This window comes from Morus notabilis, unplaced genomic scaffold (genome assembly GCF_000414095.1).
Source record: "Morus notabilis unplaced genomic scaffold, ASM41409v2 Scaffold3870, whole genome shotgun sequence".
NCBI classification, from domain to species: Eukaryota; Viridiplantae; Streptophyta; class Magnoliopsida; order Rosales; family Moraceae; genus Morus; species Morus notabilis.
The window spans coordinates 47331-73388 of record NW_010363797.1 but is presented as its reverse complement, the minus strand read 5'-3'; the positions used below and the strand labels follow the sequence as shown (position 1 = coordinate 73388).

The 26058-nt window shown below is 35.0% G+C and overlaps 3 protein-coding genes and 1 non-coding gene across 4 annotated transcripts; 3 read left to right on the top strand and 1 right to left on the bottom strand.

Moving 5' to 3' along the window:
* Positions 1-1888: 1888 nt before the first annotated feature.
* Positions 1889-9425, top strand: LOC112092871 (pyruvate kinase 1, cytosolic). The gene is made up of 16 exons (XM_024170068.1): positions 1889-2134; positions 2276-2372; positions 2552-2649; positions 3150-3305; positions 3735-3812; positions 3978-4109; positions 4239-4319; positions 4420-4491; positions 4621-4710; positions 4821-4965; positions 7280-7368; positions 7653-7748; positions 7877-7944; positions 8112-8211; positions 8622-8681; positions 8994-9425. Exons 1-16 carry the CDS (start codon positions 2066-2068, stop codon positions 9144-9146), a joined length of 1584 nt encoding a protein of 527 aa, XP_024025836.1. The 5' UTR covers positions 1889-2065; the 3' UTR covers positions 9147-9425.
* LOC112092872 lies at positions 5560-7256 on the top strand. The gene is made up of 2 exons (XM_024170069.1): positions 5560-5922; positions 6019-7256. Exons 1-2 carry the CDS (start codon positions 5740-5742, stop codon positions 6985-6987), a joined length of 1152 nt encoding a protein of 383 aa, XP_024025837.1. The 5' UTR covers positions 5560-5739; the 3' UTR covers positions 6988-7256.
* A 970-nt stretch (positions 9426-10395) lies between the features above and the next one.
* TRNAR-UCU lies at positions 10396-10468 on the top strand. Its single transcript has one exon. It is a non-coding gene; the product is annotated as a tRNA-Arg (tRNA).
* Positions 10469-11389: 921 nt separating this feature from the next.
* Positions 11390-13407, bottom strand: LOC21385857. Its single transcript, XM_010105044.2, has 2 exons — positions 13071-13407; positions 11390-12992 (listed from the first exon to the last, which is right to left on the bottom strand). The coding sequence occupies exon 2, from the start codon at positions 12917-12919 to the stop codon at positions 11498-11500; it is 1422 nt and encodes a 473-aa protein (XP_010103346.1). The 5' UTR covers positions 12920-12992; positions 13071-13407; the 3' UTR covers positions 11390-11497.
* Between the last annotated feature and the right edge of the window lie 12651 nt (positions 13408-26058).

The window sequence follows — 26058 nt, the reverse complement described above, 5'->3', positions numbered from 1 at the left end:
GAATCCGGATGTGATGTTTTAAACTAAAATCACTTCTAATTCTAAAATCACCCACCCCTGGTTTTGGATGGTTCAAACCCCTGATCCTGGTTTTAGTTTTAGAACTATGATTTGGACCCAAAATTATGAATCATAATTCTAGTTCTAAAATTAAAACTAGAATCACCATAATTTGAACCCTCATACCAAACAAAGCCTAAGTTTTTTTAATTTGTATGTTCTTGTACTTAAATAAATTTAATAATAACTCAAAAAAAATTAATTCTGATAATATCTAATAGACGAAAACACATGGTAGGATAATTTACTTGTTTTAATTTTTAAGAATAAGAAAAAAGAGTTTTTTCGGTAATCTGAATTTTGAACGTCAAATCTGATCAAAATTACGTTAAATTAAAAAATAAATAGAATAAATATATTTTAATACAAATTTAACGGTTGAAATTAATGTGTTGTTTGGTGTAAGGGTTCTGAACATGTAACCATGATTCTGGTTTAAAATCAATGTTTATTTAAAAAAAATAAAAAGTGGTTCTGATTTTAATCGCTCATAATAAGTGTTTTGTTAGGATATCTTTGATTTAAGGTTTAAACCTTGATGTGATGTTTTAAACTATGAATCACCGCTGATTCTAAAACCACCCCTTTAGTTTTGGGTGGTTTAAACCACTGATTTTGATTCTAGTTTCAGAACCATGATTTGGACCAAAAATCATGAATCATGGTTCTAGTTCTAAAATCAAAATTAGAATCACCTTAGTTTGAATCTCATTCCAAACGAACTCTTAGGGCTTGTTCATTTGCCCCCAAACTCAAAAAAGTTTGCACTCAAGTTGTAATTTTATTCAAGTTCATGTTCTTTTGTAAAACTTGAGTTTAAACTTAAGTTTGGGGTTAAAATCTAAGTTCAAGTTCCCTCTTCAACTCAAGTTCCTAAACTCAAACTCAATTTAATGAGTAATATTTTTTCTATTATTAAAAACGCAATAACTTTTTCGTTTTAATTCCGATTGAGATGATTTTTTTTCCATGCATTCACAACGAAGAGACGAATAAAACCCCAAACCCCACCCTTATATCCCATTAAAATTTTCCATCACCATTGTGTCTTTTTACCCCGTTCATTTCACCGATTCAAGTTTTGCTATAGTAAATGGCTCTAAAAACCAGTCACATTTAACTTTTTTGCTACAGTAAAAAGCTCTCATATAAAATCACATCTTAACTCGAATTAAAAACTCGAATCATCGAACTAAACAGAAATATTATCTAAATACAAATTCAAGTTTTGATCCACCCAAATACAAAATCAAATAAATTCTCATTTCAAACCATAACTTAAAATGTGCACATCTAAATATAAACTCAAATTAAAATATCAACTCAAACTATACTCAAATACACATTAACTCAAATTAAGATTTGAACTCAATTCACCTTAACTCAAAGGTCCCGTTCATTTCACCGATTCGAGTTTAGAATTTAAGTTTTACTACAGTAAAAAACTTTAAAAAATAATCACATTTAACTTTTTAATTATAATAAAAAATTATCATATAAAATCACATATTAAAAATTTAAATTAACAAACTAAATGGTTCAAAAAAAAATAATGAACACGCTTAAAAGTCTCAAAAAGAGGAAAAAAAAAGGAATACACAAAGATCTCGTTCATTTTATCAATTCGAGTTTAAAATTTAAGTTTTACTACAGTAAAAAGCTCTCATAAACAGTCATATCTAATTTTTTTATTATAATAAAAAACTCTCATATAAAATTACATTTTAACTTAAATTAAAAACTCAAATCAGCGAGCTAAATAGAATAAAAAAAGGCTTAAGAATCGTAAAACCGGGTTTTATGCTATATAGCGTAGGTACGTCCCCAAATTAAAAAGAAGGTGCGAAGCGTGGAAAAGGGCATATTCTCTTCCCATCACTTCCGACTTCTGAAATTTTCCAAGCTTTTCATAGCCTCCATAGCTCTCTCTCTCTCTCTCTCTACTTTCTCTCTCTAAAATCTCTAACCTTTCTCTCTCTAGTCTTCTCTGATCGAATAACCGAGGATGCATTCTGCTCACTTGCTCCTGGAAGAGCCGATTAGGATGGCTTCCATCCTCGAGCCCTCCAAGGCTGTACGTTTTCTTCTCTTCTCTCTCTCTCTCTCTGTTTTTTCTTTATTTGGATCTGAAATTGATTGAATCGGATTGTGATTTTAGGTTTAGCGATTTGATTCGTGATTTTCGATTTTGTTTTGGTGTTTGGTAATTTTGCAGAGCTTTTTTCCCGCAATGACGAAGATTGTGGGTACGCTTGGCCCTAAATCTCGATCCGTGGAGGTTATCTCTGGCTGCCTCAAGGCTGGAATGTCCGGTATATGATTTTATTTTCAGTTTGATTCCACAATTTTATTATTATTTTTTTTTAAAGATTAAAATTGAAATTGGTTGAGTTTTTTTTAAAGAAAAAATGAAGATTTGTTTTTTTGTGTGATTTTGGCTGTATATATGTGGATTATGGGCTTATGACGTGTTTGATACGTTGCATGGCAGTGGCTCGATTTGATTTCTCATGGGGAGACCCGGAATACCACCAGGAGACTCTGGAGAACTTAAAGGCGGCTGTCAAGAGTACTAAGAAGCTCTGTGCTGTAAGTTTTCTGGGCTTTGTCTTGCTGATTAAGAAGTAGGTTTTTTTTTTTTTTGCTGTGAAATTAGTTAGGAAAAAAAGGAATATTAATATGGTCTACTGTTGCTTAAAAAGAGAACAAGATCCATAAACAACAAAAGCAATGTCGAAGGCTTAGATAATGGGTTCCACCTAACCTTATAGTTTGCCCCACATGGTCAGGGTCTATTTCTTACCGGTTCTTAACTCGAGACTGAGGAGTGGGTTTAGGAGATTTTAGGGAAAAAATGTTGAAATCTGATAATTAAGAGCATCATTTAATCAGAAACAGAAAGCAGATGAGTATGTTTTGTATGTAGTAAATTTTCCATAGATTGTTTTTTGCCTTCTAGGCGTTGCCGGGATTCTGTGCTTGACATGGAGAATGTAATGTGGTGCCTGCCAAACAATGCCTTATTTGGTTTTCATTTGCTTTGGGCTTGTGGGTGATGTTATATCATTATCAATTGATTTCTTTTGCAGGTTATGTTGGACACTGTAGGTCCTGAGTTGCAGGTTGTAAACAAAAGCGAAAAGGCTATCTCACTTAAGGCAGATGGTTTGGTTGTTCTGACGCCCGATCAGGGACAAGAAGCGTCCTCAGAGTTGTTGCCCATCAATTTTGATGGACTCTCAAAGGTGCTGCTATAGCTACTTTACATATTTTTTGTCTTAGGAAACATTGTTTTCTTCACCTTGTAGTGTTTTTGAAATAATTAATTGTCCTCATAGCCAGTGGTAATCGATTACTACTCTTGTCCATTGAGATCTTCAGATTCTATTTGCACGTGCAAGGGGCCTGGGTACAGGTTAAAGATCGCATATGCAAGAAAAACCATTCATTTATTTGTACTTATTGTCCAGTATGGTATAATATAATGTATGCTGTAGTTTTTGCACGTGATGCTCTTAAAGTTACTAGTTAGTTGAGAAAAACTTGACATTATGCACATCTCGTATTTCATCCTTAAATTATGTGAGAACTGTAATTTTCGGATAATATGTCATGTCTTCTATTTTAGTTCTTTCTTAATGAAATATCTGACGAACCTTAATATGATTTTGCAGGCTGTGAAGAAGGGAGATACCATTTTTGTTGGTCAGTACCTGTTCACTGGAAGTGAAACTACTTCTGTCTGGTTGGAGGTACCGTTTCAACTACCTACAAAACTAAAGTTCTTTTATGCTATACTTTTCAGCTCACTTGCAAAACTTCCACTGTACCAGTGATGCGGGACAGTTCTCTGTATAGTCCTGGGCAGAACTATTTACTCAGGTGTGGCTGACAAGTTCTATTTTTCACTTTACTAGGTTTCAGAGGTGAAAGGAGACGATGTTGTTTGTGTGGTGAAGAACTCAGCAACCTTGGCGGGTTCTTTGTTTACTTTGCATGCCTCTCAGATTCATATAGAATTGCCTACCCTTTCTGATAAAGATAAGGAGGTAAGTTCTTGTTCTGCAGATCTTAGATTTTGACGTACTGTTCCACAAGGCTTCTCTCTCTCTCTATGACCTTTCTCTTAATTTTATTCTTAGTTTGCCTCCCCTTCTCTTTCTTAATGCTTATTACAGGTAATAAGTACTTGGGGACTTAAAAACAAAATCGACTTTCTCTCTTTGTCATATACCCGTCATGCTGAAGATGTTCGCCAAGTAAGTATCCATCCTTATCTAGTTTTCTGTATCGCCTAACTCTCCAAGTGTTACTTGTTTGAATAACTCTAATAACTGATTTATCTATGCTGTTGTGCAGGCCCGAGAATTCTTTTCTAAGTTGGGTGACCTTCATCAGACTCAGATTTTTGCAAAGATTGAAAACATAGAGGTGGATTGACATATTTCTATTTCAAGTTTTTGCTCTTTTTAGGCTGCTCTTTAGCTTTTCTCTTTTTTTTTTTTTTTAATTTTAATTTTCAATTAAAGTTCTGAAAAATTGTGAACTTTTTTGTTCTAGGGATTGACACACTTCGATGAGATTATACAAGAAGCTGATGGAATTATCCTCTCTCGTGGAAATTTAGGAATTGATCTCCCACCCGAGAAGGTCAGTTTCTGAACTTTCTCGGCTACACCGATTGCTTCTTAGTATTGAATTGAAGTTGAAAATTCAATGGTTTTCATGATATTTAAAACTTTTTGTTCTACTTTTCACAGGTCTTTTTGTTTCAAAAAGCTGCCCTTTATAAGTGCAACATGGCTGGAAAGCCTGCAGTGGTTACCCGTGTTGTTGATAGTATGACTGACAACTTGAGACCTACTCGTGCAGAAGCAACTGATATCGCAAATGCTGTACTTGATGGTGCGGTTCCCCTTTTAAATATGTGTTAGGAACCTAATATTTAGAAGTCTTTTTCAATAGTCTTAAGGAGAGTGTAAATAGGGGGTTTAGTTGCTAGGGAGGGGAAAATCAGATTTGTAGAGAGTGTCTAGTGCTGTGTACTATTTTGGAGGTCGGGGGTCCTTGAAACCGCCCATCTATCTTGTAATTTTTCATTTTTAGTATTATTAATGAAGCATAGATTTTCGGGATCCTAACAATGGTATCAAAGCATCTATGATCCATAGAGCTTTTTGAGTTAAGAGAGAAACTTAGGGCTGTTCTCAGAGCCAATCTCAAGGTTTCTGGAGGGAGTATGGGGGGGCTCTGGGACCAGGTGGGGAAGGTTCGGACTCAGATGGAAGACGTGCAGGCGGTGCTGCGGAGGATGGAGGCATTGCTGGCGGCCCGGCCGATGGCCGGGAAGGCCGAGTTGGGTCGCGACGGCGAACGACGGGACGGGGAGAGGCGAGATCGCGCCCCTCGGGGCGAGGAGAGCCCAGATCGCGTCGACCCAGGTGGAGTGGAGGTGCCAAATCGGGCGGATCTTCGCCGGGAAGCGCCGATTCGCAAAGATCAAGGCCGCGAGAGGGAGTTCCGACGCCGGAGAGACGTGGGTCTCATGGAGGAGCACGAGATCCGTCGCGATCTGGGGCTGGGTGGACCGGATCTACAGCGTGAGGGGTTGTTCGACGACGGGAGGAGGGCGGATGGAGGTCGCAACCGTCGGGAGAGGGCGGCGGAGCTTGTTCGGCGATGGGAATCGGAGAGAGGCTTGCTCCGGGGCTGGGACGGCATGGGTACCCTCGGAACAGGGAACCCATCCCTGTTTCGGTCGCGGTTGGGGCTGATTCCGGACCGATTTGTACCGGGCATCGCGATTCCGGCGTGAAAGGGGCTGATTCCGGTGCTACGGAGACAGATCCTGGCGCGACGGAGGCTGGGCTCGACGATTTGGCTGCTGTTTGGATAGGGCCTCCCGATTCCGGCGTGGAAGGGGCCGGTGCTACGGAGACAGATTCCGGCGTGACGGAGGCTGGGCTCGACGATTTGGCTGCTGTTTGGATAGGGCCTCACGATTCCGGCGTGAAAGGGGTCGATTCCGATGCTACAAAGGCAGATTCCGGCGGAATTGTAGTGGAGTCTCGCAATTCCGACTCGATTAAGGCTGATCCCGGTGAGATTGGTGGTGTTTTCGAAAATTCCAGCCAAATTTGGAGCGGGTCTCATGATTCTGACGCTGTTGAGGGTGTTTCCGGCGAGGTTGGGGCTGATTCCGGCCCGGTTTGGACTGGGCTTTGCAATTCTGGTGTGAAAGGGGTTGGTTCCGGTGCCACGGAGGCAGATTCTGACGGAATTGGAGTGGGACCCATGAATTCCGACGCCCTTAATGCTGGGTTTTGTGATTTTGACGCCATTGGGGCTAGCTCCGGGGAGATGATGGCCAGGACGTGGAATTCCGATGCGAAATCCGGCGATTTTAGGGCTGAATTCCGAAATTCTGTTCAGAAGTGGGCTGGGTCTAGTGTTTTCGGTATGGGTAGAGCCAATTTTGGGGTTGAGCCTTGTAATTACAATATTAGTTGGCCTAATTCTAGTGCTCGGGCAGTCAGGCCGCAAAACTTTAACATGTTTGGGGCTGGGAATGGTACGATTGCAGCTGCGTATGAAGAAATTGGTGAGAGTGAAGTTAAAAGGTTGATGTCCTGGTTGGCTAAGAAGGAAACTCCCGTAGTGAGGATTGATTTGTCAATATTTTTTGTGACCATTGATGAGCTTGCGCAGAGAGTTTCAAATGAATTGATAGACGTTGTGGTCGCTTTCCAAGATACAAAGAAGATGGAGAAGAAAGTAATTGATTGGCTCCAATTTGAAGACGTGACTAACGAGGACAACATCAATTTGGGGACTCCAATAAAGGAACTAACGCAGCCTTTTGTTCTTAATCATTTAGATGTTATTTTTCAATTTTATTTCTTGATTTTCACCTTGAGGACAAGGTAATTCTTTGGGGCGGGGGTAATGTTAGGAACCTAATATTTAGAAGTCTTTTTCAATAGTCTTAAGGAGAGTATAAATAGGGGGTTTAGTTGCTAGGGAGGGGAAAATCAGATTTGTAGAGAGTGTCTAGTGCTGTGCACTATTTTGGAGGTCAGGGGTCCTTGAAACCGCCCATCTATCTTGTAATTTTTCATTTTTAGTATTGTTAATGAACCATAGATTTTCGGGATCCTAACAATATGTGTTTATATAGACCTAACTTGTGGTTTCTAACCCTTATGTCTCATTGGTGCAGGAAGTGATGCGATTCTTCTTGGTGCTGAGACTCTACGTGGTTTGTACCCTGTCGAGACCATCTCCACTGTTGGTAAAATCTGTGCTGAGGTAAGTCCTTTATTTATTATTGATTTTGAGATTTTACCCATCTTATGGTTGAAGTTCTTTTTTGCTTTGAGGCCAGTTTTAGATTTTACTCCTTGTTGACGGGGCCAGTTCTGTCCCGCCATAAATATTTGTCTTCAAATTTTTCTACTGGATCTTTCATGTGGATTTTAATGATCCTAGTTAAAGATGTTTTCAAGCACATGCTTAGCTGATAATTCCTAACTGTGGTGATTGTCAATAATTGTTTTAGGGTTTTAATTATTTTTTGTCTTTGATCTGTGTAGTCGGAGAAGGTTTTCAATCAGGACTTGTACTTTAAGAAGACTGTCAAATATGTTGGAGAACCAATGACTCATTTGGAATCTATTGCTTCCTCTGCGGTACCCTCTCTCTTTTCATTTTTATTTGTTTTCTTCTGAAGATTTATCTTTTGATTAATTCTGCCAATGTTATTCCCTTTGGAAATATTGCAAAACTTAAATACCGTCAATATCCCCTTATTTTGTAGGTACGAGCAGCAATTAAGGTGAAGGCTTCAGTTATTATTTGCTTTACTTCATCAGGAAGGGCTGCAAGGTAATTGAGTATGCATGCTACTGATATACCTGTTATCTGTTTGTTCAATTTTCAATTATGCAAGCTGGTTCTGCAATTATAGCCAAATCATTTTTCCTTTGCCTGCTGATTTTCATGTTGACTTGTGCCTGTGAAACTAAGAGATTACTTGTGTTGTGTATGCACAGATTGATAGCGAAGTACAGGCCAACAATGCCAGTTATATCAGTGGTTGTTCCTCGGCTCAAGACAAATCAACTAAGATGGAGCTTTAGTGGAGCCTTTGAGGTTTGCTCTTTTTCTAATCATAAAAAGAAATTCAGTAGATTTGTGGCCACTGGCCAGGAAGTTCATTAGAATCTGTATACATGTCCAACTGAAATGTTACTTTCCAGAAATTAATGTGGAACTTCCAACTTGGAATGCAGGGTCGAAGGGATAATTACTGGTTGATAATTAAGTCTAAAAAGTAGTTAACCTTTTGATGTTGCAGTTGATTGATTGTACTATCAAACTTGGCTTTCCTCAATTATGATCAAATTTGTGCATTTGATATGATCTGTGAATTACTTGTGTTTCTATGATTTCCTGAAAGGCCGATGTCTTTGAGAAGTTGCTATAGCTATTTTAATTGTTTCTTTAGCAGTTGGAACTTATCATTCTTACCTTCCGACGTTCACTCCGTTATCTTTTTGTAGGCAAGGCAATCTCTTATAGTCAGAGGCCTTTTCCCCATGCTTGCTGATCCCCGTCATCCTGTAAGTTCATTTCATTTTGCTACATTGATATCTTTCTCGTTACTTGTAACTTGCCTTTTGCACTAATTGGCGAGATTCTTATACGACTTATGGTGGCTTTCTTTGCTCGATAATGATAAAGTTGCTTACATTGCAACCTTATTTGTTTGCAACCTTATTTGTATATTAACATATTTTGGATTATTCTTTATATGACTTCTGTCACATGTCTGGATATTTTGCTACTGTTTTTGTATGCACGTTTTTCTTTTATTCTAATTTTGCACTTCCATTCGTAATTTTCATGACATTCGGTTTCCATACGCATTGCAGGCCGAGTCTACAAATGCAACAAATGAGTCAGTTCTAAAGGTTGCCCTTGATCATGGAAAGGCGTCAGGAGTTATAAAGTCGCACGACCGAGTTGTTGTTTGCCAGAAAGTCGGGGATGCCTCAGTTGTCAAGATTATTGAGCTTGAAGATTAGAAAAGCTTCTTGCCCTTTGTTTTGGGTTTTTGTTTCCGTCCTAATTTTTGCAACTAATGGAATATAATGCCGTCACCTACCTGGTATTAATATCCCAGGTTTTGGAAACCAGCTTGTTTATCAACTTGAATTTACAATATCCGGAGGCCATTTTTATTGTTGATATAAACAGTAGTCATAGTATCCATAATAACCCTTTGTTGGGTTTGTTTATCACAGTAATTCATTGGTTTTTAATCAATGATTTTATTAAAGTTTCTTTGATATTAGTTTAACCAACTTTGGCGTTCATGCTTAACTGCCAACCTTGTTACATTTTTACATATTTGGTTTGTCTAAAACCAACATTGTTTTGTGTGAGGAGCTCTGGTGTATAGCTCAATTTTTACAAATTGCTTAAATTCTTACAAATTGCTTATTTATCAAATTGCTTAAATTGCTTAAATTCTTACATTTAACATTGGGTGAATGCAATACAGATTGTGTTGGTAGGATTTTACTTTTTTTTTTTTTTTTTTTTTTTACCTGAGTAGGATTTAACTTAATTCGGAAGCTTCTTAGCCATGATTTATTTGCTTGAGTTTAAAATTAAGAGCTTTGGAAAAAGTTGATAAAATATAAATAGATGCACATGAACATGTTTGGAGCTGAGATACACGTGAACATGTGGGATCTGTTCTAGACATTGAGGGTTAATTTCCAAATTGCCACGGATTGCACTTGCTCTTTGCGTTTTACACGGTGACATAGTAAATTCCTAATCTTAATAAATTCGGAGCTGGAGTGTAACTAGTGAAGTTGACTTAAATTCTTAACAAGAAAGGAAACAATTTTTTTTTTTTTTTTTTTTTTTTTTTTTTTTTTTTTTAACAAGAGAAATAGATATTAATCCAAGTTAGGAAAAAAAAAAAAGAAAGAGAGTCTATAATAAGGTGTTCCTACAGTAGAATTATTCCCCTTAATCATATAATTTAAATCATACAGTACTTATAAAGTGAGTGTAACGATGTCATTCAAAGATATTTACTATCACAATCAATAGTCCAATTGAATCTATTGGTGGGGCCATCCGTATCTCCTAAACAAAAGGTGAGGCCTTTGGCGATACCATTGGACTCGCTTCAAATCTGTTGAATGGCCTTGTAGAAGAGGGAAAAGAGTAGATTTATCTGTTTCAACTTTTGTTCATTACACAAAGATTGATGTTATATTAAAACTTAATTAATATGGATCTGAGGCCAGCAGCAAAGCGCCCGTGGCCTAATGGATAAGGCGTCTGACTTCTAATCAGGCGATTGTGGGTTCGAGTCCCACCGGGCGTGCATTTTCACTCACTTCGCTTTTTGCTTTGTTTTTTTTTTTTTTTTTTTATGCGCAATTGTGCATCTATCACAGTCATAGTTACTAACTAAATCGTAACCTTTTATACTATTCCTTCATGAAAAAGAATGTTAAATCTTCTAAATTTTTAAGGGATCCTCAACATACTTAGAAAAATTAGTCCCATGTTTCAAGTCCTTTATGAAGTTTTTCGATGCCGATATACTTCATGCCCGTTTAGTAAGGGAATTCAACTGATTCTAACCTTGAATTTACACCTAAACTCATATTTGGAAGGGTAGAATCAGGCTATTGAGTTAGAATCATATTGGAGTTTTAGTCCGGATTATAGACATGATTCTTGAATCAGGATCCCCTTGATTTTACCCGTCGGAACCCATTTGCTACAGTGAAAATCACCGTGCTCTCTTTGCAATTAATACACTTGCAATTATTTGTTCTGGGTTTGAATTTTTTTTTTTTTGGGTCTGTAAAATCACATTAGCTTACTTTACCGACAATCAAGACGGAAAAATAAGAGAATATGCAAAAGAAATAATGGATTCATGAACAATTTTTTTGCATTTATTTCTATGTTTTAACGCATTCCTTGACTAGGGTTACTCCTTTGTTTGGCATGGTGTATTTGGAGGGAACTAAAATTAAAAATTCACGACTCTTCGTTACGTTCTCCAGCTCAGATTGTTCAACGGACTATCAAACAGAAATATCGTAAGCACTGCATTCCTACACAATGGAATGGCGCCCGTGTCGATGGTCGGACTCGAGCTAAACGGATATGCCTGATTGGTAGTAGTAGTGAGCCACTAAGCCTGTTATATCGCTGTTTGTGATTCCTTCAGTTTGTCAACGAAAAAGAACATTGCACATAGAAAACCAAATTTCTTAAACAAAGTTATGTAATAGCCAAAACGAAAGATTATTATTTTCCTTTCCTTCATCCAAATGACTGGTTTCTAAACTACAAAATGTGAGCCCTATTGTTGTGACTATCAACAAAACTATCCACACTATGCTGTAATGGAAGACGGATCACCGCCACCCCTCTTGTTCGAAGAATGCTGCTGCTGCTGATTCTGGCGATGATGGAGATCCAACAACTCGAGCTCTTTTTGACGGATAATCAGCACCATTCTCTCATTCTCGAGCTTTCGCCTTTCATTCTCAAACTTGGCTTTCTCCATTTCCCTCTCCTTTTTGCTGCTAAACTTGATCCACTTGAGCCTTTGCTTCTCCAGCTCAAAAGCTTCACATTGGTAGCTCACTTGCTGCTCCTCCAACTGTAACATCCTCACCTTCAGCCACTGCTTCTTCTCCCACGGACTCCTCAACCCGTCTTGGACCACACCGAGAATTTCACTTCTGAAATGTTGTATCAATTGGGTGGTCCCAGATAAGGCTTCCTTCCTTGGCCTTTTGGCAGGCTGTCTTTCGCAGTTGTCTTCGTCATCATGATCATGTCCACGACCGATTTGACCCCGAGAACCCCCATCAGCTTCCTCGTCTTCGTCCGCTTCGTCATATTCATCAGAATCATCATCTTCATCGTCTTCCTCCTCATCTTCACCCGCACTTCCAGTTTTTATCATTTTCAATGCTTCAGTGTCTTGCCTGCCTACCATTTGGGCGCTTTCCTTCAAGTGAAAGCATGGTTGCGGATAGGGCTGCTGATTAGGGTGGATGTTGGATGGCTCAAATACAAGCTCCGGAGACTGGTGCGCTCCACCATTGTGGTAAGCACACATTTCTCTGAAAAAAAGGTGCTTGGAATTGAGCAATTTCCGAACCTCCTCCTTCATCTTCGGCGTTAAGTCCATCGAGTCTAACAAGCTCTGATTCTCCACAACCCGGCAAGATGTTCCTTTACCAAGTATGTCATTCACCCTCTTATACCTCTTGTTCAAGTCATTGAACTTGTCCTCGCATTGCTGAGGAGAGACATGAAACCCCTTCTCCATCATCGCCCGCGACACCGTCTTCCATTTCCCTTTCTTCTGCAACAGCCCTCCAGACGGCTTCTTCTTCGCCGCAGGGTCAGTTCCTTCCAAGCCACCATCATCGCCAATGTAGTAAACCGCCATAATTAGGTACCTAACCATGCTGTCTGTCCACTTCATTCTCTGCCATGGGGACATTTTCCTCTTCCCATCGCCATTAGTCCCATCATGATCGGCACCAAACCCTGCCTCATCTTCATCACTAAGGGCCACTTGCTTCGACTTCGAAGTGGGGCCATAAGTGTAGCCATGTTTGAGAGATGGCTGAGTTTGCGGGTGCTGATCAGCGGGATCGTGATGGGCATAACCCACCATCTGTGGATGCTGCAAATGGCGAGGGTTTTGCTGTTGCGGTTGAAGAGGCATTTCTAGGCCAAGCATTCCAGACCCCATGGCTGAAAACAACCCACCTCCGCCTAAACCATTGGCTTCCATCCAAAAAGTAATAAATTTCCCACAAAAAGAAAACGACCCAGATGACAAAACAGCTAAATTATCACTTGCAGCTCTGCAAAAGAATAATTACATTGGTTTTCTTCTTTCAGACATTTTAACAAACATGAAACGGGCAGTAATAGAGACGTACCCAATAACCAGCAAAAGCAGCCTGTCGAAAGCACCGGCGAGTCAGAGATTGGAACAAAGTCAGAGACTTATTATGTTACGTCAAAACAAACGAAAGAAAAGATCTGGTCTTGGTGGGTGGTAATGATAATGGTAAAGGTAATGACAATGGTAATGGTGGTTTCTCAGCTTTTTCTCTGAAAAATTTAAACAGAAGAGAGAGAGAGAGAGTTGAGTGACAGGGATGAGAGAGAGAGAGAGGCATAAGAAGATTTGTACATACAAGGAGCGGAGCAGCCGGTTTTGGGTTCTGCGGTTCTGGAAAACTGCCCATGGTTTTGGCTCTTCTCTCTCCCTTTTTACTCTCTATGGCTTTGTCAACAACAGAATCCACAGGTTTTTGGTTTTGTCAAAACTGGGATTGGTAAGGAGTCCTTTTTTTTTTACACCTAACGACATGCGTTTATAAAATAATATTAATAAAAAAACCTAGAGAAATCATAGTTGATATTACTTCCTTGTATGTTATATTATTATAATAAATTTTTTCCTTTTTAATTCCGCATATTGTTTTTATGGCTGCCTCCAAAAAAGTTTTGACAAAAAACGTTTGACAAACAATTAATGATGCTTCAAAACGACGTTGTTTTAAAAAAATATAAAAAATTTTCGCCAGCAAAATGACATGTCCTTTTTTCTGATTCTTAAAAACAACGTCGTTTTGACAAAAAACAAAAACATACTTTCAAGAGTGAAACGATATGTCATTTTTCTACTGATGATAAAAACGACGTTGTTTTAACAAAATGATAAAAAATTATATTTTTTTTATGATTTTCTTTATTTTTCATCTTTGAAAAATAAAATAAAAAACGATGTCAAAACATTCTGAAATTTTACAAGTAAGATCCTCACATTTTTCTAAGTATACTTACAAAAAATGGCCTCAAATTATGAAAAAAGAAAACGCAACCACAAAGCCCCCCCAGTGGGTCACCCAGGAGCTGGGATGGGTCAAAAATTAAAATTTTTATTTATGTTTTACATTCTAAAATTAATACATGATTTTTAGAAATTAATGCAACAAGCGACACCATTTTTTGATAAATATTATATTTTTTTTATGATTTTCTCTATTTTTCATATTTAAAAATTAAAATAAAATAAAAATGACGTCAAAAAATTCTGAAATTTTGGAGACACGATTCTTACATTTTTCTGAGCATGCCAGCAAAAACTGGCCACTAATTATGAAAAAAGAAAACGCTGCCAAAAAACACCTAGCGCACGCAGTGAGGCGCCCAAGGGCTAGGATAAGTCATTTTGGGTTTTTTTTTTATGGATTTTGTTTAAAAGGGTTTTTTTTTTTCTTTGAGGTTTTTCTTTAATTTTTTTAAGAATTTTTGTTCGTACTTTTTTTTCCACTTTATGAAATATTTTTTCCGTTATTAGTTAATTTTGATTTGTTACTACTTTTTTACTGGTATTTTCTTTCTATAGTTCTCTAATGTATGAATGAGGGCGGTTTATATTGTGTGAGTATTGATATTAGTACTATAGTTTGACACGTATATTTTATTTTCCTCCATTTTGCATAACATATATCTATTATTTTACTGTCGGTTGTTTATTGGTTTTGTTTTGCGGTGAAAGTCATGCCTCATGACATCTATCGCAATATACTTATTACTCTAATTGATTTTATTTTATTTTTTTTTGCAAGTGTTTATATGGGAGATTGATCAAGATTTGTGACTATTATATTATGACACGTACATTTCATTTCTTCCAATTCTGTTTAATACAAATATAATATCTTACTGTTGGTTGTTTATTGATTCTATTTTGCGGTGCGATCCATGTTTAATGATACTTGTCGTAATATGATCATCACTTTCATTTATTTCTTTGCATGTTTTCGTGTCAGTCTTCTATCAAGATTTCAGTTACTTGATGTATATATATTGGCTTCATTTCATATTCGTTCTTTATTTATTACATTCTATCATTCTTAGCCTTATCTGTTTTCTTACAGTTTAAAAGTATTATTCGTATTAGACTTTTCATAGTATTTCTATTGCCTGTTGGATATTTTGTTTCTTTTTCATCTCCAATATTTGTTCTGTTACATCTGTTGTGTTCGGTGTACTTTTTTGTGAAAGGGAATATATTTTTACTTAGTATATGTGTTTCTCAATTGTTTTAAAATATTGCTTTATAGTGTTATCTCCATTGGTTATATGAATTTATTTATTCATTTAGTCATTTACTAACGTTTATATTTTTTTATGACCCTCTTTCTTTTTATGCGGTTTTAATTTCCTCTTGTTGTGGTGGTTTAAAGGGTTTTACTATTTCTTAGTGATGATGATGTATTTGTCTTCTATTATGAGCATGTATCATATGACTATTAATAGAGATTTGGCTGTTTTTGCTGCTGCCGGAGTTATTTTGGTTTTATGCCTTTATCTTTTAACTTTTTTATTCATGAGGTATTACTGTTCTTTCCTATTGAATATGTTATTTCTTCGCGTTCAGGTCATTGTTTCTCTAAGACTTTTTACACATTTTTACTAATCAATTTCTAAAATTTCGTCTCTATTTTATATTGCATAGCCTCCATTCTTTAGTAGTTCAAATTCATCATTTTGTCCTTAACTTTTTACCTATTTATTTGTTCTTATATATGCTTGGTTTGTACTTTTTGTGTAGGTAAAGGATTTAAACGACAGTCTAATTTATTGATATTTTGTATAAATTCTGTAATAATTTAGATGGCAGCCAACTATGTTGCTAGGTTCTGTTTTAGTTACCTATGATATATATAGGTAAGTTTAGGAGATAAATACCCGAACCAAGTAACTAATAAATATTTTCCTATTTTGTTTATCTTCTGTTGACACTAAAATTGAATACCGACTCCAATTTTTTTTTATATATGTTAGTTTAAATGAATTTTTTTTTAGTTACTGAACTAAATAATGTCATAGGAGAATTTGTTCAATAAATTGATGGAAAATGTGTATGTCACGCATTTATTGAGCTAAGTATATTGTAGAGACTATTTGAACTTCCTTTCTTTTGTAAAACATCTTTGTCATATTAAATATTCATTATATTATAATTTTTTCTGTTGTATTTTGCTTATTCATAGCAGAATCGGTGCTAGACATTGAAAATCAAATATAGTTGCTCTCTCCGTCTTTTAATCGCGTGCTTTATTAACAGTCGTTTGCTGCTTTCTATTGCTATCTGTGCATCTCTTTTTAATCTATATTCGGCATTGATTGGCTAGCATTCCAGGTATTTTTAATATTTTTTGCCCTCATTTATATAATATATGCTGCTTATATAACTGTTACTATCATATATTGCTCATTGTTAATATGTTATGTTCTTAACCATTTTTTGTTAAATATATTTTTTGTTTTTACATTTGATATACTTATTTGGCTATACATATATTTCCTTTTTTTACGTATTGTAATCTTTTAATTTCTTCTACATTAATTATGTATTTAAAGTCTATTTATATACACATTACTTGGTTTTAACTGCAAGTGGATTTTATGTTTTCCATTAACTTTACACATTTTACTCTAACAATTTTTGAACTGTAGCGATGATGATGTCACAAGATCTTCATATTCCTTTTTTTTTTTTTTTTTTACATAGATTGTCCAAAAATTATTGTGAATACAATCTCCTTATTTTGCTTAATTTTTTCCTAACTTCTGTTTACTAAAACAGTTTTCCTTCATCTTTCCAACGTTCTTCTTTACTTCCTATACCTAATCTAATGCCATTGGTACTTTGAGCTTACAAGATTATTCATAACTTATTTATACATTTATTATTTTAGTTTATGTATTATTAGTATTAAAGATTTTAGTTATTTACTTGCTATTTTATCGTTCATATAATGTCCTCTGTTTTACATCACATAAATATTATCTTCCTTAAAAATATGTTCTGTTTTACTCTGTTCTGTTTCAGTCTTTTTCTCTCTATTACTATGGTTTTTCATTTTCTGCCTAATTTTTTTCCATAATTTTTCCTTCTTACTTTTTCTTCTCTTTTTCTTAATGTTTTCTGCTATCTTTTTATCGATAATACTGGTCTATACTCTTCATCTTCTCCTCTTAGTTTAATATATTTCATGTTTTACTATTTTTATTGTCCACTTACCATTAGTACATATTCTAAACCAGAATCTTCTGTGTTACTGTTCACTGTACAGTGTTAGTCTAATGTTGTTTCTTCAATATATTCTTTCCTTGCATCCAGAATATTTGAAGACATCCAAGCTCTTTTACCGCCAAAAATTGTACCAACAACAACACTTTCTGATACACAAAGGCAAGCTAAATTTATTAATTTATATTAAATGTATAAATAAAAATTTTAACAGTTCTAAATAAATATGTAAAGTTTTTTTTTTTTCCTCATTTCAGCCCTAAACAAACAACTCCATCACTTATATCATCACCAACGGCAATCGATCCATAAACTCCAATTTTGAAAAGACCAGGCACAAGGTAAAACATATTTACTATGAAAATTAGTCTAAATTATTCTAAATACACATCTAAATAATATTTCCTACTTTCAGCTCTGAATCAAAATCAAAAGAACTTTCTACAAAGCAGCCAAAGAAAAGGTAATATAAATATATTTTTAGATCTTCTATTATACACTATCTATATAAAAATTTTGTCAACCTATTTAAATATTATATTGGCCTATTATGATTTCTTAACATTTCTATCTTGCAGTTAAAAAAGACAGCACAATAGATCCGATAGGCGTTACTGTATTATAGTGTATATATGTATATATGTACATATAAATATATTTTGACCTATAATACTGTATGTGTATATATTTGTAACTATATTTGTAATAATAGCAAATCTTTTGTATCTGTACATATTTGTAACTATGTTTATAATAATAGCAAATCTTTTATGTGATACAACATTATATTTAACAACAATGCGCGGGAATCAGACTCATTTAATCTAATGTGCATATTTTTTAATTATCAAAAAAATGTGTGTGTGTGTGTGTGTTTTTTTTTTTTAAAACCTTTTTTGAAATTCACACATGCAAACACACAATAAGATTTGACTGTTTTTATTTTTATGATTGAGGGCACAACAGATAAAATTAGAGTAGAGTCGATATAGTATTTTGTTAATAAAGGTTAGAATCACCGTGATTGTTTCAACCTCTAACATCATTTTATGTTTGGAATTTTGAAAATGCTAAGAGATAATAATAGTAATAAGTGACAATAAGATTTAAAAAACGGTTAAATCTGTTTCAGTTAACGCACAAAAAACCTATCGCGCGCGAAATCTCATATGCGTTGTACAAGTTGGCACTCAAATGTTGATGTAAATGGAAGAATTTTGTGCCTCTAATGTCATTCATGTTTAGCATTTAAAACATACTAATATATATTAAAAGTGCGTTTACTTTGCATGAAAAGAAAAGAGGCGATTTCTTTTCTCATTTAATTAACGCACAAAAAATAAATATATGTAAAATCATACAGTTTTTAAATAAGTTGTGCGGATAAAATATAGGGGTTGGAGTCCAACAACGCATTTAGAGGCAATGTCAAGGTTCTCACAAAATGCTCCTTTTTTTTTTTCTCTCTCGCTTCTCTCTAAGGCTATTGATAAAAATTGACTGATTCACACACAAAAGACCAACAACATTTAAAAAATAAATGATATAACAAAAATGTACAAAAAGATAATGAAATATCAAGGGGTAGTTTTGTTTATACATTAATAAAAAATATTTTATAAATAACATTGTTTTTGCTCAATTCTTTTGTGTTACTATCACAGTATAACTATAATAAGTCTTCGTTAAAGTCGTTACGAGTAATTGCAGAACACACTATCATATGATCATTCTTAATTACGATAATAACTAGATTAACCCAACATTATTATCCATAAAAGATTTGGTCAACTATTATTTTAAAATATGATTTTTATTAGTCCCTTAAAAAAATAACTCTAGACTGAATGTCAGTCATTAAGTGGTCATTTGGTAGGTGGATTCCGGATTCTAACTCTGGGTCACGTGAGAGAACCCATGTTTGGAAGTCCAGAATCATGCAATTGTATTAGAATCAAATGTGACATTTTAGATCATTTTAGGTCCTGATTTTGGAATCAGGCCCTCCTCGATTCAGCCCGTTGGAACCTAAAAGCACAGTGAATAACACTGTGCTTCCCTCGAGTAATGACCCCCACACTGTACTTTGCGTACTTTCTGATAATTTTTTGTTCTTTTTGGCTTTGTGGACAATTTTTTTTTCCTTTATTTCTCTTTTAACTTATTATAATTTTAGAGCTATAATTATTTTTTCTTGTATTGGTCATGGTTTAAAATCAAAAAACAAGACAACTAAACACAAGTTGGGATTACATTTCTGGTTGCCTATACACATCCAAACAAAGGTTCCAATCACCATGGTTCAATGTTCAAACCATTAATCATGATTCTAATTCCAAAACCCAAACCATTTTGATTTGAATCCTTATACCAAACGAATCCTAACTTTTAAGATGCTTGAAAAAATGAGCGTATCAAAGTTTATTTGTCTATTTAAGTTTACGTGCAAAGAGCTTTGTGTTTATAGTATCATTTTTGTGTGCATTTTTTCTTTTTTCCCCCTTTTGCAGGAATGAATTTCGTCACTCACCAACGACATGACTGATGGTCTAAAGTAGTCATATATAATTACACTAAGGCCTCTGTTTGCTTCGCGAATTTAAGTTTTTAATTCGAGTTGAGATGTGACATTTTTTTAAAGCTTTTAATTTTAATAGAAAAAGTTAGATTTGACATTTTTTGATAGCTTTCAAGTGTAGATATCTAGAGCTAAAAACTCGAATCGGTGAAATGAACGAAGCCTAATTAGACTCCACTTTTTAAAATTGACGTGTAATTTCATAATTTACCCACGTCAGACTAGTATTAAGTACGTAACGTTTCTAAGTAGGATTATATATAATATATGCATATATATATATTTATAACTGAGTTTTTAATAGTTACATTTTCATCGACAGTTACTATTAGATATAAAAATTTAGTAATATAGCGTGATAAAAATCTAATGTCATTAATTCGTTCATGAGTAAATATTAAAGTAATCGTTAAAATAGTACCCAAATCACCTATTCAATTTTTAGTATCTAACCAATCAAATAATGACACGACATTAATAATTTAAATATCAAAACAAAGAAAAAATTTAATTAAAAAGAGATTTCAATTTTTAGAACGATATGACACAATTTAATTGATTGAACACCAGTCAAAATATTAAATTAGACATGTAATTTGAATTCATTAAAATTACAGACTCAAATTTGCTGTCCAATTTTAATATCTTAATTAATATCTAACCAATTAAATCACGTCACGTCATGTAAAAAGTTTAAATTATTTTTTAATTAATTTTTTTATACTTATTATAAAATAATGTAATATAATTTAATTTGTGATGCCAAAAATTAGACAACATATTTAGATCCTAAAACCTTTTGTTTTAGGGTGCGTTTAGTTCAAGAATTCGTGTCATGATTCGTAATTCACTATATTATTTTCTTTTAAAAAAATACACGTAAATAAAAAATAATTATAAATCATAATTCTAAATTATCAATTAAACTTCCTTTTATGCTTTACAGAGTAGAAAATTAAATAAGGGATATTGGTTCTTCTGTTTGTTTTTTAGATTCCAGAATCCAGAAGTAAATGAGATGTCATAGTGACAAATCTAACAGGTCAAATCTTGGTGCGGATAACGAGGGGTGCCTATAGATTGTCAAAATGATTAACCTTAAAAACGTGTCTAATCAAAGTCAACCATACATCACCGTTTAGTCAATGGTGGAAATGAGTTTGACTCAACTAAATTGCGTTACGCTAATTAAATGGGTCCCACCTGCAAAAGTGAAGCCCACGAAGGCCGGCTCTTAAATCCGCAATAGCCACCAGTTTGCCCATTAACAGCCCGCAATAGCTATATTGGGCTGGGCTTCTTTAGACATTTTGTTGTTTTGGGTGAGAAAACGTTAGGAATACCACTTGAATTAGGTGGACAAATACAACAAAAAATATATAAAAAAGATAACTCTATTAGTAGTGTCATTTTTTGGCATTTAAATTTAATTAAAATCACATCAGACTAAAAAATATATAAAAAAGATAATTTTTCATATAAATCTAACAATTAAAAATAAAGAACTGATAATTTAGTTTATTTTTTCTAATTCTAGTAGAGAAACTCTCTATTATTTATACCACCCATACAAAAAAGTAAATAAATTTTATTAATTCAGTTAAAAAATAAAATTTAAGTGGTACAAACTTATATTTTGAATGGCATAAATATAAAGATAACAAAAAAGATGGCAGTCTACGTAATTTTCTCATTATTTTTATGATTTCCAATCCAATAATAGGATTTGGGTTTCCGTCACTCAGAGCTAATTCTAAGGGTGAGTCAGGGGAATACCATTTTTGAAGGTTGATATTGGAATACATCATTTTTCTGAAAAACAAAATGATAAATATCACTTCAAGACAACAAAAAGAGAAAATATATAACCTATTTTTAATTCACTTCCTAATTCTCTAGTGGTATAACAAATGAAAAAAAAAAAAAAAGTCTTTCAGTCAAATGTTTGGTACCGATAAATAATTGGACTTTATAATAGGACAGCCTATTTTAATCCTAATTCTTACCATCCTCCAAATTAAATCAATTTCCCACTTTTTCTTGTACTAAATTAAGTAATTACTTGAGTGAGAAGTCATAATCGTCTTTGAGCTTAAAAAATAAAAGGAACACATAAATGCGTCATAACATTGAATTTGAAATTTAAATTTAATAAGAGAACATACTCAAAATAAAAGAAACTTCACCGGTGTTAGAACTAAAAAATAATTAAGTACAATATAATATTAAGAATATAAAAGTCAAATTTTTATTATATTAATATATAATTGCAAGTTTATAATATTGAGCAAGAAACAAGGAACCGTTCTAAGCATAAAGAAAAATTTAATTCAATATTTTCATTATGTTCTTAATTAAATATTGAGCAAATTTTATATTTTGGGCAAAAGAACCTTTTCATATACGACCTAACCTTTTGAAAATTCTCAAGGGCTGGCACACCGGCCTATAGCAAACCCTACTGGAGAAAAATAAATAAATAAATAAATAATAAATAAATAAATAAAACAAGTTATACTACACATAATGACAAAAGCATTGAGCTGGAATTCAAAGGAAATGAGCGGTTTAATGCAAACGCTCTTTCAGAAACCTTGAAAATCCACACCCACCCACATATTTTAATTAAATTAATTTACACTTGTCTTTCCCCCAACTATAATACTTAGTACTAGTGTCGTTTTTAAGAAAAGAAAAGGGCAAAAAAAAAAAAAAAAAAAAAAAACCAAACAATCAAACTTTTCCAACGTGGTCAACAGAAATCCTCCACTGAGGGGCAAAAAGCATAAATTTTAAAGTCCCTTTAGAAATCATAACGAAGAAGAAAACAAGTGCGAGCTAGCAGTTTTAAGTGGCCGCATGGTCAACCGGTAAACTGGTAACTAATAGCATATGTTTTAAGAATTAATCATTCAAATTAAATGGCGGATCTTAGTAACGTAGATAAGCGGTATTGGTCAATGGTAATAATTTTGTCCGACACTAACAAATTGTAGTTCATCACATGATGTTTATTGTTTAGACCTTAAAGTCCCGGATGTGACAAAGAAATAGTATTTGTTGGAACAAAATTTTGTAGATTAATAATTCTGATTGAATAAATAAATTATTTAAAGAAATTAGAAGAACACAAAGAATCTCAAAAAAAATAATAAGAATAAAGTGAAGATAATCACAAGATAATTGTATTAAAAAATGAGTGCGATATCTTTTCTTTTCAAAACAAGAAAATTTATAATACATTAAGAATTAAGGGTTTAATTTCTCTAATTAATTCGAGAGCTTATTCTTTCTTTAATGTAATAAGACTCTTTACATTTTTTAAGTGTTACGAACAATTAATAAATGAATTAAACTTAAGTCGTTAAATATCCTTAATCGTCGATTGAGTCATTAAATGTCTTTAATCATCGACCTAACGTACACTCAAGTGATTTTCTTAACGTACGCTCAAGTGTTACCTGATTGTATGCTTGGTCGCTCAAAAACTTATTACATTTTATTTGCTCCGAAAAATCCATCCAACATCAGCCCCCAGTCCTTAAGCATTGCTCGCCAAGCGAAGAGGACTTCTTGTTCTCTTAAGGAACGAACTTGAACTTTTTTTCTTTTTAAAGCTCGTCTGTCTTCTAAATTTGTATAAAGATCTAACAAAAAATTGTAGAAGAAACTTCCTTTTTCTATAAAAAGTATCCCCAAAATCACCATGAATAGCGGCGATTTGACGAAGATTTGCCTGAGATACTCTCCTTTTCTGAACGAGCGCATATTTCTGGTATCTGCTGAAATCTTAACTATGAATCTGCAAATTAATTACCAGAATATCTCCTCCCATTACTTCTGCAATCTCATGGGTGACAAAATTCCGAAAACCCTCTTCATATTACTCGAAAGAAGCTTTTTCAACTTTTGGACGATTAAAGACTTCTGGCGTGTCCAATCCCTTCTTTTTTCACTATCTAGTTTCTCTTTTGCTTTGTCGTTGACATATCTCTACTTGGGCTTTACTTTCCATCTCTTCGTTGAAAACTTCACTTGCCACATTAATCATTGTGATCATTAACTCCAATCTTGCGCTCATTAACTTGCTTTTCACTTTCCACTTTAGCTATTAACAACCAACGGAGAACTAGAGAGGATTGCCGTGCAAGAGAAACTAACGTAAATTTTACCTCACACTGTCGCCTGATATGGACTTAGGCGGAAATCATTCTCGGCAGTCCGGCGTCGGCATCACTGAACAGGGACGATGCCAAAGATGTTCCTGTCAACATGAAACAGCCCCAGAGACGCACCAAACTCCGCGCCAATCGGGTTCGTCATACTCCCGATGGCGAAAATTCTTCTAATTCTTCATATTCCACAGATTCTTCTTACAATCCCGATCGCGCTAACTGTGATCTGGTGATCAATGAGAACCTCCGTAAAACTGAACGCCCATTCAGAAAAGGAAATGAAAAGCGCCTTCCACATGTCCGAGAAAAGTCTTTAGAGAAGGAAAACACTATAATTAGGTTCAAGCTCTCCAATGTCTCTTCCTCTTCGTCAGAACCAACTCCAAGCATTAACATTCAACCAAAATCATCTTTGAAAAAGAGAAACAAAGCAGTTTCTAATGATAACCCCGCCGACGTTAAACCTAAACAAAAGAGCTCCTCTTCGGAAAACAAGGGGAAGAGATACAACAACCGAGGTTCTCTATCGCAAGAGCTCCGTGCACCACCCGAGCGTACTTTAGGGTCTTCACCTGAGCGTACGCTCGGGTCCATTCCCAAGCTCCCAGTTGGAATGGACTCCAACTCCGATTCTGACTTGAATCCTTTGCAAAGCCGCCTTACACAAAGTGACTTGGAGAAAATTCGGACAACGTGCCACATTCCTTCCAACGTCGAACTTCGTGTTCCATCCTCGAACGACTCTCCATATGTAGCACCACCTAACGGGGTTGCAGTTTTTACTGAATTCTTCCATTGTGGACCTCGTCTTCCTATTCACCCATTTATCCATGACTTGTTGGAAAGCTATAATCTAAGCTTGGGTCAGCTTTGTCCAAATGCAATCTGGCACGCCGCCACTTGCTTTGTTCTTTGGCAAAAATTAGGATTGGGTGATTTGTCTATTGCTAAGTTTAAAAGCATTTACTTGAAAATGATGGTCCTAAAAATGGTGGATTTTACTTTTTCTAAACAAGGCTGAACATAAAGATTATTCTCCATTGCACTGACAATGAAAAAAGTTAAAAGGAGTCGTGGTTTTTAGCTATCACCGATGATGCCTCGTCGCTTGAGAAAACCTCTTCCAATTCTGGCAAAGTCACACCACAAGAAGTTAAAGAAGACAAGGTAAAGCCATCATTGTCGAAGGAGGCACAAAATAGGATTGATACCGCAACGAAGGCTGATCCTGCAGTTAGAACTCGGAAGCATATGCTTTTCTAACGACGTGTTGAACACCTATTGGTTTCCTGATGTAAACACTAAGAGTGCATTTGGTTCAAAGATTCGTGTCATGGTTCAAATCATGATTCATGGTTCACTACAATGTTTTCTCTTACAAAAAACATACGTAAATTGAGAATGGTTCTGAATCACGATTCTGAATCCATCAACCAAACGTCTTTTAAATCACCATCCCAGACTCAAGTTCTTGACTCAGAGACAGTTTTGTTGGCATTTTGGATTCTACAAATGAAAGCGATCTTCTAAGTGGTACTTGGCCATTACTTGATGCATCCTTTTAAGTGACATTGGCTTGTACTTGAATGATCCGATTATGGATGTTTTACCACCAGTTGATCCAGAATACTTTGACAAAATAGGTGTAGCTTTTTGCGCTTCTTTTTCAATCCACCCACTAATTAAACTCTCAATACCTGAGCAATCGCTTTTTTTTTAATTATTTTTTGTTAACTGTTCTATCTTTCTTCAGACATGGCTGGCAATCGCGACACTCGTTCACCCTCTGAACGTCTTGATGGTGAAAGTATTGGGCACCCGATCCCTCGTACTCGCCTGCACAAATTTGAAGCTAAGGATTGTCCATGGGATTAGAGATCTCGCTTAGACAGAAGATCTACTCAACCTACTCTCGAGAGGCTCTTCAGGAGGGCGTGAAGAGACAGAAAACCCTTTTTGACATTCCTCCTACTGTTGAAGAAAAGGTCACTTCTTCGAGTCATGCTGTTCATGGGAACAAAGCTCTGCTTTCGCCTTCCCGCTTGTCAAAAGAATCTTCT

Excerpts from the sequence above, each read along its gene's own strand:
- LOC112092871 (XM_024170068.1), top strand. The coding sequence starts at position 2,066 with ATGCATTCTGCTCACTTGCTCCTGGAAGAGCCGATTAGGATGGCTTCC. Across the intron at positions 2,373-2,551 it reads CCTCAAGGCTGGAATGTCCG|TGGCTCGATTTGATTTCTCA; the intron begins GTATATGATTTT and ends GTTGCATGGCAG. Across the intron at positions 3,306-3,734 it reads ATTTTGATGGACTCTCAAAG|GCTGTGAAGAAGGGAGATAC; the intron begins GTGCTGCTATAG and ends ATGATTTTGCAG.
- LOC112092872 (XM_024170069.1), top strand. The coding sequence starts at position 5,740 with ATGGGAATCGGAGAGAGGCTTGCTCCGGGGCTGGGACGGCATGGGTAC. Across the intron at positions 5,923-6,018 it reads CAGATCCTGGCGCGACGGAG|GCTGGGCTCGACGATTTGGC; the intron begins GCTGGGCTCGAC and ends GGCGTGACGGAG.
- LOC21385857 (XM_010105044.2), bottom strand. The coding sequence starts at position 12,919 with ATGGAAGCCAATGGTTTAGGCGGAGGTGGGTTGTTTTCAGCCATGGGG.